Consider the following 12,451-nt stretch of genomic DNA (forward strand, 5'->3'; position numbering starts at 1 on the left):
ATTTCATGTTGAATTTGGTTATAAGTGCTCCTCCTGCTCCAATGTGGCATGTTCCTTCAAACAAGGATAATGCTTCATACCTATTTCCAATTCCTATATTCTCTTCTTTGTAGAATTCAAGTCATTGATTGGAGCCTCAAGATTTTCTTAGCACGCCATGCTGGAGATAATGTTATTTGAGTATTATATCTGAACATTGCCTCTTACAATTTTTAATTTGTCTAATCTGCTGGTTATGGGCTTTCTTAATGTTTCTTAAATATGGTAGGTAACTTTTTATTTTAAACTTACATAAGTTTAATTTACACGTACTAAATGGTACTTATACTTTCGAAAGGTTTCACCATTACTTTGCTTAAAATGCCTGTTATTTTTATAGTATATATAATTCAGTAATTAGAAATAGGGTAATGCTACTGTTTTTGTCTATTATCAGTACAATAATTGTTGTGTTTATATACAAAACATATTCCAGAACAATAAGTCTAAAACTTTTTCCTTTTTTTTCTAATGCTATTCTGAAATTGTGATATTGTTATCAGGAATTCAACTGTTCATTGACCCATATTTTAAGATGCCCATCAAGTAGAAAATTGACTACACAAACTTTTGCATAATAAATTCGAAATTGACTGTAATTGATTCTAATTTGATTGTTGGTAGTTCTTAGATTAATCGCAATCCATGGACTTCTGTAAACATGTTCGAGGAGAAACATGAAATGCCGCGGTATTTGCTGTTATATCTGTTAATCCGCATGCACAGTCGATGAATCTCTTGGCAGACGTAGTTTCTATTGAAACAATCAAATTAAAATCCATGACGACGTGGTTAGAATTGACAAGATCCTGTAAATCCATGAAATCCTGATGGAAAGGACAGAATCGGCCCTCATGTTAACATACCTGACTTTGCGCAGAGTACTTGTCGAGAGAAGATACCTAAATGGGTACTCTCGACTGTCATTTCCAAATCAGAGTATTCACATGGTAGTGCCAGTGAATACTGCTCAGTGGGCCTCATTCTCTAAACAAATCACGAGTGATTGCCCAAAAGCTGCAATCCTATGCGACCATGGATAAAAGGTAGGATTCTAGAATTGTAGTAGTTTATTTTTAATTAAATTCACTGTCTGATTAGATAATTGTTTTGTAATAATATTTTGGAACATATCTTATGATCTAGGGGAAGAGGTCCATTAGTTGTTCAGCTTAGTTTTACAGATTTAGATCTCCTAAACAATAAGTTGAATTATGCTAATTGTTTAAGTGTATTTCTATAGGTGGATGAAGAGCTTAAAGCTAAGGTTTTAACATTTAGGCATTTACGAATCTCTCTGTTGAGGCGTGATATAAAACTTAAGAAGATTAAAAATAGATCATGGAGTGTGATTCAAAAGTTGATGCAAAAATATTTTGCAATCAAATTGAGAAACAACAGCAAATAGTCTCATATATTGTGGAAATCTTCTAAAAAATTTATTCAGAAGGGCCAATAATCTATAAGACCTTCGGATAACATATAAGATATATTAAAAGATGAACAAAAATAAAGCAATGCAGGACCTAGGTAAAGTGTATGGGTAGCCTTAAGGTCATAGACTTGTATAATCTAAACTACATATTGGATTATTAACAAAGCTCTCTATAGGATTTGTTAAGTGTTAAAGAAAGGGTAAAAAAGTGATCATTTCAATGTGTCCACCAATAACTTTTTAAAGATACCCCTATAATTATGCACTCAAAATGACTAGTAGCTATGAACAAATTCCCAATAAATTGTGTTGAAATATTCCAGTGATAGTGCAGAAGTAGACCAATTCTGCACCAAAAAGTTTAAAAGTGGTTGGTTATTGGTACATGAAAAACTTATTAATGGACTTTTAGTTATATTTCATTGGCTCCTTTAAAATTAGAAATTGTGTGGTCAGATTTGTATGGAAGATATGGCTATTGTAACACGCTCTACTATTGGTGTTCTTCTTCTACCTTATATTCCTTTCATTTTAGATTTTAGATTTCTGTTATATATCTTGATCCAATAATTTACAAATTATATTATCTTTTCTTCTTCAAATAAAATATTTATAAAATTCAGTATCAAAAGCTTAATATAATTGATCTAAATATCTATATAGACACAACATTACATAGTTTAGTTTTAATCCGTCTCCATTTCCATCACCCATGAATCACAAAAGAAAATACTCTAATCTACCCATTTTTTGCTTTTAGTTTTGAAAAATTCTGTTACTAACGTGTCAATGGACAGGATCAGCTCCCCTATAATTGGAGAACACCCTTTTCATTACATAGAGTATTTGTTTAGCTCAGCATAAACTGTCTTGAACATAACAATTGTTCCTGATGTCTAACAGTCAATAAGACCTTTGGATTATCACAAAAGATCAAAACAAGCAGAATCTCAACAAGGACCTATTTAATCTACCTTTGGTTTTGGATTCAGATATTCTGCTGCATATCTTGATCTAGCAATTCACAGTTTTCTCATGTCTTCTTTAAGCGGAGTCCTCTTGGAACCCATATTTAACATCTTGATATAATTGATCTGAATATCTATGTAGACCCTACACTCCATGAAATAATGTCATTCCATCCCATCAACACTAAAATACAGAAACTGCATACTCTATCTACCCACTTTTTCTCAAGTGAATTTGAAAAGATTGTGCAACCAACGTGTCAATGTTATTGGAGAACACCCTTTTCCTTAACACTTGTACTTATTTTGCTCATTCTAAATCACCTTACCCACTGTTACTGAAGATATATTTTCAATGTAGTGGCCAACATGTCATAGTGTCTACAACAGTCGTTTGGCTGCCTTTGATTGTAACGTTCTGTTCTAAATTCTGACTTTGACCCTTTTTTGTCTTCTAATTTGGATGGTTTGGACTGCTAGTTAAAAATATAAGTATCAACATGGTAACGTGTTTTTCTTCTGCGGAACAGGAATTCATTTCTCTATCATACAACTTTAAACCTAATAAGAAAGACTTGAACAGAGGTGAAAATAAGAATAATACCACCATCATTTCACCAGTTTAACATTTTGTGCTTTTCTGGAAAAAGATGAGTAGTACTAGTCAGTTTGTAAATTTCAATTAATCAAATACTCTAGAAGCTACAAAACAAACTCAACGTCAGGAACGATCATGTCCTTTGCTTTTTCAACTTTTTCTTTAGGGGAGGATTTATATTTATGCATGCGCGATCAACAAGTATGTACCGAGCCTATCAGAAGAAAACTGAGATGTCAAAGGTAGGCATCTAGGCAACCATGTTTACTTTGCTGCATTTTTAGGATTAGAGTTTTGTTTCAGATTATGATATATGAATTCTAGGAGGAATAATGCTTTTGGATTTGATTGTATTAGTTTTTGATATTATGTTTGCATCATCCTTTGAGATTCTTTTCTTCTTTTAGATGATTGGTTAGAGAAAGTGATTGGAAACACAATCAAATCTAAAAGCATTATTTATAATTTCATGGATTTGTGAAGCATGGAAGTATTTGATGAATTCTGTTTTGTAGAAAATTGTGTTGAGAGTTACCATTGATGGGGAGAAGGATAAGCGGAGGGTCATGAAGGCTGTTGCAGGGACAGAAGGTTGAAATGTGGGTTTCTCAGAGTTCAAAGCTTTTCTTTTGGGTAGAGAGAACTAATTTGTACCAGTTTCATTTGTGTTTTTGGCAGGCGTTGATTCTTTGGCATTCGATTCCAAGGAGGAGAAAATCACAGTGATAGGAGATGCAGACCCAGTTTTCCTTACAAACAAACTCAGAAAAATTGTATGGACAGAATTGTTGAACGTTGGGCCTGCAAAAGAGCCAGAGAAGAAAAGTGAAGAGAAGAAACCTGAAGAGAAGAAGCCTGATGAGAAAAAACCTGAAGAGAAGAAACCTGATGAGAAGAAAGAGGAGAAGAAAGAAGAGAAGAAGGATGAAAAGAAAGAGGAGAAGAAGGCTGAGGCAACAAAGGCAAACCCAGAGCCAAATGTAACGTATGTATATGTCCCAAATAGCTGTGACCGTTGTAGGGGTTATTCATATGCCTCGAACCATGAGAATCCCAATGCCTGTTGTATCCAATGAGTTTTGGCTGTTGTTGTTATTGAGATTATCTGCATGTTTTAAGCAGAGCCATATATGTGCCCTGATCTTATCTGCCATGTTATAAACGTAGCCATATAAGTGCCCTGATCACACGATGGAATGATTCAATGAAATGTAGGATTTTAGGATTTCTTGATTACATTGGCAGCCTGTTAATTAAATTTTACTGCATCTATGTCTCCAAATTGGCTTGCCCTGGTACAAGGGATGAGGGCAAAGCTCCAGAATAACAAATAGCGTACCAGTTGTTTCTTTAACTTTTGTGTTTGAAATCTTGAAATGCAGGTTTATAAACCTTTTTATTTTTAAAAAAAATTCAAAAGAATTTAATCAACAAGTTACAATTCAATAATTCAATAAGATGATAAATTTATTATAAAAAAATTATAAATAATTATTAATACAATTATATGTCAAAGAATATGTACTTGTTATTGTTGTCTTTTGTCTATGAATAGACATTAGTATTTTTATGCCGTTGAGAATAAAAGTGGGCATTCACAAAATTAAGTAGGTGGATCTGTAATTATACTTCAATAGTCCACGTGTTGGTAGGACATAAAGGTTAGTAAGCAGAAAAAACTATAATGGGATCTGGAATAACATTGGAGGATCTCACCCCTTGTCAACCTTTTATTTTTCTTCATTACAAACTAGATAAATAAATTTCAAATGAACACCAAGGAGCCACAAATGAACAGCAAGGAGCCACACTAGTAGGCCACTTTGAAGCATTCCTAGAAAGTGGTCCATGAGAAATGTCCTAATGGAGAATCAATGGCAAGCACCATCCAACAAAGCATAATCCACTCTTTTGACTTCAACCCTTTTAACTAATCAAGGGGGATGGAATGAAGAAGTTTGATTATCATGAGATAAATAACTTCTAAGAAGAGTTACCACAAAAGGGGGAAGGCAATGGAGGAACTTTAGCCATGACACAAATGCTTGAAGGTGGCTTGTTGGCCTACACTTGTATATATAACATCGTAGTAGTACATATATGACTACATTCAAAATATAAAATCATTTGGAACTTGAGTCTTGATGGCACAACTTCTAGAAGCCATAACTTTTTACCTAGGTGTTTGATTTTCTTACATAATATATTGTTGAAAAGATTGAGAAGATATATAAAATGGCACATATATCCAAAGATCTATTTGTTAGGATCTTGAACCTTTTTTGAGCTTGTGAAGTCTTCACATTTAATTTCTAAGCTTCACCCGAAATTGGTTGAGACAAATATGTCAATTCTTTCAAATTATTCTGGATATTGAGGTGATTCTTCTCACCAATCAACTAATTTTTTAATTACGCTTATTGGACTGATTTTCATGTCCATGTGATCCTAAATGGAAAAATTTCTTGAAAATAGCATGTGACTATACATTCAAATTTTTAGGTTCTATACATATTATATAGTGCAACTATCATAGTGAGCACCCATAAAACTAAAGAGAAGCTACAATACAAAAGATATAGATAGCATTTCCTTTTTGGGTAGTGCAAGATTTTTGTTACATCCTGGATGCTCCTCCATTATATTTGAATATGCACAATAGGAGGAATAATAAACATGAGTGATTTTATTCAATTTTGAGAGAACTTTTCAATTCTAAAGAAAATTTGTACCATAAGGTCTCTTGGGAAGCCTTAAAATCAAATGGAATGGCTAGATATCTAAATATTTTATTGTGACCAGTCCATCCAAAGGCATGGGGCCAATGAGGCACAAAAAGATAAGACTAACAATAATAATGGGTCTTGTTCCATTCAACGGTTGAGGTTAATGTTTAACAAAAATGTCAAAACACTTGAGAATGAATTGAAATTATCCTCTTCAATGAGAATGAGGAAATCCTTTTCCACAAAGTGACCCAATGGTAACAAGTTGGATAGATGAATCATGCATGAGGATTCCCTAGACTAGCCCATGAGAAGCCAAGCATACTGAGTATATCTAAAGCCTTCAACAACAAGGACATAGAGAGGAGGGTCTAAAGGACAACATTGATAAATTGAATAAAAGAGCCAAAAACATGAGACTAGCTACCAATGATGGTAATGCAATTAGAGGCATTGGAAAAAAGCATGGAGACTAACTAAATGAAAAAGGCTCCAAACCCCAAAGCTTGGCACATGGAAAGAATAATATGTAATTCACAATTTCAATTGTAAGATTTGAAAAAAAAAACATTTGAGTAAGGAGCCTTTTACTCCATTGTATTGTTAGAGAATGTATATATGTTATTTTCTACATAGGTTTGTTGTATCATGCACATTTATTTTCGTTACATAAAATAATTGTGGACATGCTTAAAGAATAGTTTCATGTATAATTGATCACATGGTTGCACATGGATGCTTAGCTTAGCTTAAAGTTCATCCAATTGATCTTTAGTTGAGCCTAATTTAGTCTAATTTGGCTCCAACTTTTTTCTTTTCACATATTCATTGTAACTTATGTCATCCAATCTGATTTCCTAATTTCAACCCATTGTGCTCTTGATCAAATACATAAATCACAAGTTGTGCATATTATCTTGTTAGATCTTTCTTTGTGATGGCCACCCTCAAACATCACATACTACGGGAAAAATAAATCTTGAGAAAAAAAAAAAGTCAACTTTGACTATTTAACAGCTTTAATTAAGGAATTAAGCTTAGTTTGTGATGTTTAAGCCATTCCCTTTGTGACAAGATTATGCTTGCAAGAGATTATTACCCTGTGGGTTGAAATCATCATCTAACTCTTACATGGTATGAGAGCCTAATTTGTTAAGCATGAATCCATTTCTCAAAGACATCCAACCTCAAAAAGAATTTTTGGTACACTTTGAATTTAATTTGTCTTACAAGTATATTCAAAATAATGAAAAATATAAAGATTATATATAATTTTACCAAATTCTAAGAAGTTCAAGAAAATCGTTTTCTAATACCACAATTCTTGTCTTGAAATGTGTGCTATTTGTCCTTCAAATTTAGTTATCCATATGCACGTACAACAATCCAAAGTGTTGACCGCATGACCTAAACTATACAAATTAATAGCTGAATTGATTAAACAAGCCCTCAAATCGATTTTACAAAATTATTAGATAAACCCCAACATAACTTCGTAGTGATGTATAATGAACCTTCATCTACGTCATCATCCGAACTATCTAAAATGATAGTCAAACATGAGTAAGCTAACCTAATAATCAATCTCAAAAGCTCAATCAGTTATCCACCATTTTATATCTTGGAGTTTAAATTTGAGTAGGCATGAAAAGTGCTTCAGTAAATCATTGTTTATAATGATCCAAGAATGCAAACCTATTCAGACCCACCTTCAGCTAAAAAATAGCTTTGGATCAGCGTCCTCCATTTTTTTAAATGTAAATTTTCAATCGAAGCTTCTGGTCGCCTTAGAACTGGCCTTTAAGTCGCTCGAAACGTCATTGAATGTCCGTTGTTGGCAGACAGCAATGGAGATAGTCAGGATTTGGCCACACTAACTTCTTATGATAAGAACGTTAACGTCAAAGGTAATGCTCTGTTTTGTTTTGGCTTTGTTATCATTTTATTCAAACATTGTATTTATTTGACTCTTATGACTATTATTAATTCTTTGAACTCTACGAGAGCTTTTTAAATATATATATATATCTATTTTATTTTCAAATTCTATAGTTTTTCAAGACTAGGATTTGAAATAAAATAAGTACTTCAAGAAAGATCACACACACAGAAGTACACACGCGCACACACAATTTTCAAATTCTATGATTTTTTTTGTAGGTTAGAATTTGAAATAAAATATTCACCTCAAGAAAGATGACTGACGACTCTCGATATACATACATACATACATACATACATACATATATATATGGAAGATATTTTTGAATTATTTTTTATGATAATTAATTTTTGTAAATGCTTATTTATTTTATTTTTAAATTTATTTAATAGTGTTATGGATATTGTTGGCTTACATATTGCAATTATTAATTCTATTTTTATAAAGTTAGTATCAAATTATTCTTTTACTTATTTTTACATAATATTGTATATGTAGTGTATAACTTGCATACATATATATATATATATATATATATATATGGAAGACATTTTTGAATAATTTTTGATGATAATTAATTTTTATAAATACTTGTTTTTTTTTTTTTTAAATTTATTTAACAGTGTTATGGATATTGCTGCAGGTAGGCTTACAGATTGCAATTATTAATTCTATTTTTATAAAGTTAGTATCAAATTATTCTTGTACTTATTTTTACATAATATTGTATATGTAGTGTATAACTTCCATAATTTGAAGACACGAATGGTTTTCTTCAATTTAGTATAATATTAGTAATTTATTTATGTGTGAGAAGTAGGGTTATAATTAGATTTGACTTAGGGTTATAGTTAGACTTATGTGAAGAAAAAAGGTGTTTGGTTATAATTAGAGTTATAGTTAGATTTAACATTCCAAGTTTGGTTATGATTACTATTAGACATAGGTTTACTAAAAGGGTTCCTAGTTAGAATAACATTTATAGTTAGGCTTAGCATAAAGAATATGGTTAGGGTTACAATTAGATTTGGGTATAGCAAAAGAGTGGTTGGTTAGAATAAGGGTTAGAGTTAGACTTAGCATTACAAATATAGTTAGGATTATAGTTAGACATAGGTTTATTGAAAGGGTTTTTGGTTAGAATAAGGGTTATAGTTAAGCTTAGCATTAGGAATATGGTTAGGTTTATAGTTATAGCTAGGTCTAGCAAAAGGATAGTTGGTTATAATTAGGGTTAGAGTTAGACTTAGCATTACAAATATGTTTAGGGTTATAGTTAGAACCATGTTTAATGAAAAGGTGGCTAGTTAGTATTAGGGTTAGAGTTAGATTTAGCATTATGAATATGGTTAGGGCTATAGGTAGACTTAGTTTTATCAAAATAGTATGTAGTTAGAATTAGGGTTAGAGCTACACTTAGCAATATGGTACCAATGCAGGATTATGATTAGGTTTATAAACAGGGTACCTATTGCTACAATATAATGAATTATTATTATATTTTCAATTAAGTGAGGGTGGAGTTTTAGATTAGATTCATTATTTTATTAGGTGCCCTATATAATAATAGGTATATTGTCACTATAATGGGCAAGGTTGGGGATAGAAGTAAGACTATGGTTAGAGTTAGATTTAGGGATAGGTTTAGACTTATTACTATGGTTAGGGGTAGATTTATAGTTATGCCAACATCTTGATCCTATTGTACATGCCTCTTAGCATAATATTATGAAAATTAAGAATTGTGATGTTCCTTAAGTAGTATTATAATTTTGTTAGTTATGTTTATAATTAGAGTATTGCTCAGTGAAAATTATGGTTAGTGTGAATTCCTATAACATGTAGGATTACTTAATGCTATTGAGGTAATGATTACACATAAAATTTCTATAAAATGAATCTTATGCTTTAAGTTTTGTTTATTGATAGAATTAGCACATCCATTTAATGCCCGACATATTAGTGATATGTTTAATGTAAAAGGTTTAATATTAGAAACACAAAGAACAAGATTACATGCTACAAATGTTTGAAAGTATAGTTTTAAAAAATGAACTTTATTATGAAGTTGGCTCCTATTATTCTCATATATAGATGGAAGGAGAATTATATCATCTTGTACAATTATTTAGATGAAGGAATAAGTAAAAACTAGAAGATATGACTTCACTATATGCAGAAGATTTCTCCATAAAGATGGAAGTAAATAACATATTCTTTAGAGATCAAAATTGTATTGTGACCCTTGTTTGATAAATTATCTCCATAGACTTCTTTAACCATGGATGGAAACACATCTACTTTTCTAGATGTACAACATACAAATCTTGCAACATCTTCCATCTCAATTATCTTCACTTTTTATACATCATCAATTTTCAAAGTTGCATTCTTGAGAGCTTTGACTATAGTTGTACAGCACTCTTTGATTATGCATTTCACTTGTCAAACTTGTTGTGGTTCCACAATGCACACCCCATTTCAGTCAGAAATGGGGACCCTCTACTTTATTTTGGGCTTTGGGACTCCTAGTCTAGGATCTGAGCCATTTTTAAGGTCTTACCTAGCCCCTAGTTCACATTCCACGTCCTGAAAGAGAAACCCAGTTATCGAAAGCTAGTTAAAAGAAGTAACAAGTCAAAATTAAAAAACACAAAGGGGAAAACCAGTGCACCTGATGGGGTGCACCAATGTGCCAAATAGTAAGAAGAAGGAAATTTTGTGCATTAGTGTAGTCATGCAACTACTCATCTGTACATCGTTTAAGAGGGAAAGCATATCATCCTTTGGTGATGTGTGGATGCGCACCTGTGCAGTTGCGTAGGAGCGCACTAGCATACCACCAAAGTTGGGTGAAGCTATATAAGCCCTCGCCTCCTCCACATTCGCTGAAGTCTCCCACCACATCTTCCACAAGCTCGAGCTCCACCAAAGCTTCCACTACATAGTCACCACACCTTCGAGGTGTGCCTCTTGCTCCTATCTCCTCACCTACACACCTTCCTTTTGAGGGACATAAAGCATTAAACTTGAATTGGGTACACACTTGTGCACCTATCCAAGTGTGCTAGTGCACACCCAAATTCAAAATGTTAAAACCTAAAAACAAATAGGAACCTGTGTGGGGTGCACAGTGGTGCACCTGGCATGGTGTGCTACTTCACATCCCCATGAGGTACAAGTTTAAATAAAACCTACAAAACACAAACCCAAAGTTTGGTGTGCATTTGTGCACCTAACATGGTGTGTAAGTGTGCACCAAACCTTAATACTAAACAAAATGAAATGAAAATATTGGTGCACACTAGTGCAATTGACTAGGTATGCTAGTGCACACTCAGGTATAATAAGACAAAACAAAAAGTCATAAGCCTAACTAGGTGTGCACTGGCTAGTGCACACCTATTATTTTCAAAAGGATTTCAAAGAAAATTTAATATTGCACATGAAGTGCACCTTCATGGTACACCTACTATGTTTAAATTTGTTTTTGTTTTAAGAGGTTAAAATGAGTGTTCTTGTGTTTTCAAATAAATGTTGCTTTGTAAAATTTTGGTTCAATAAGGACTAATAGATGTTCTTCCCATTTGTGCAGACATAATGGCATCTTCATTAGGGAAGAAAATGGCACCAAAACCTATAGTCTTCAAGTTTCAAGGAGTCCCATCAAAATTGAGGTTCCAAGATGACTACTCTAAGATTAAGCACATAGATTTGGGACAAACTATTTTGGGGGAGTTCCTAAGGATATTTGACAAACCCACTTAGAGATCGACTATGCTTTTTGCATTGATCCATTCAGTGTTGGTAAACATAGCTTCACAACCAACATCAGTGCAATCCTCAGAGCTCATAATGACACTTGCACCACATTTTGTCCCTAAGGAGAGGGTGGTGAAGAGTGTGACTAGAGAAGCTGTCCTGGACATCTGACCTAACAACATTGAAAGAGTATTCCATCTCCTGAGGGTGGATCAGTTTATTAGGTTAACCTATGAGGTCACAGAAAGGTGGTACGAAGAACACTTGCAAGAGGCTTTTGAGATAATCTAGTCCTCTTATCTTATAGAGAAGACTCCTTTGGGGAAGGTAACAAGTAAGATGGATATGACAAGGGGATATATGAAAGAAGATATTGGATACTCAATCATACTTTTGAGTAGAATGATGGGTCTATCGATAGCTAGAGACCTGAATGTCTTTATGATAAATTTTATCAAGACTATCAAGACGAAAAAGATTCCACATGAATGGGTCACTATGTTAAGTGAAAATCTATGTGAGCAATTCAGAGCAATAAAGGATAAAAGGAAGTTCTATATGACTTCATGTTTGGTGTATCTGTTAGCCGCAAGGGCGACAAACTATCCTGGATTGTACAAGAGAGGTAGCATGCAAGAATCTAATGCTTGGCCATAGATCGTCTACCCTCAACTGGTAAGGAAGAAACTATTAGAGTAAGGAATATAGAATTGGGAATGATGCATTCGTATTTGTTATCATCCAATTCATAGAGGGAGATTATGAAAAAGGATTATTTGATGATGTAGTGGCACAAATAAAAACACTAGGGACTTATTACATTTAGTTTAAAACATTTACATATCTAAGGGTAGCTAGTGCCACTACCAACCAAAAGAAGCTCCCAAGATATCCTAGTGATAGACTTGTTCTTTTAGAGATTGCTCAACAAGTTGAGTCCACATATGACAGAGTTAGGAAATAGCATATACCATGTCGGAC

The 12,451-nt window shown here is 33.1% G+C and overlaps 1 protein-coding gene across 1 annotated transcript; it reads left to right on the top strand.

Moving 5' to 3' along the window:
- The first annotated feature begins 3,128 nt into the window (after positions 1–3,128).
- LOC149543848 (uncharacterized) lies at positions 3,129–4,394 on the top strand. The gene is made up of 3 exons (XM_089796332.1): positions 3,129–3,282; positions 3,556–3,631; positions 3,719–4,394. Exons 1-3 carry the CDS (start codon positions 3,223–3,225, stop codon positions 4,114–4,116), a joined length of 534 nt encoding a protein of 177 aa, XP_089652458.1. The 5' UTR covers positions 3,129–3,222; the 3' UTR covers positions 4,117–4,394.
- The last annotated feature ends 8,057 nt before the right edge of the window (positions 4,395–12,451 follow it).

The sequence above is a fragment of the Cupressus sempervirens genome, chromosome 8 (assembly GCF_028749045.1).
Source record: "Cupressus sempervirens isolate cs-2001-9-10 chromosome 8, ASM2874904v1, whole genome shotgun sequence".
Lineage (NCBI taxonomy): Eukaryota > Viridiplantae > Streptophyta > Pinopsida > Cupressales > Cupressaceae > Cupressus > Cupressus sempervirens.

Bases quoted from the DNA above. Each gene is read 5' to 3' on its own strand.
- LOC149543848 (XM_089796332.1), top strand. From the start codon at position 3,223: ATGCATGCGCGATCAACAAGTATGTACCGAGCCTATCAGAAGAAAACT. The intron at 3,283-3,555 runs GTAGGCATCTAG...TCTGTTTTGTAG, and splicing joins AGAAAACTGAGATGTCAAAG to AAAATTGTGTTGAGAGTTAC. The intron at 3,632-3,718 runs GTTGAAATGTGG...TGTTTTTGGCAG, and splicing joins GGCTGTTGCAGGGACAGAAG to GCGTTGATTCTTTGGCATTC.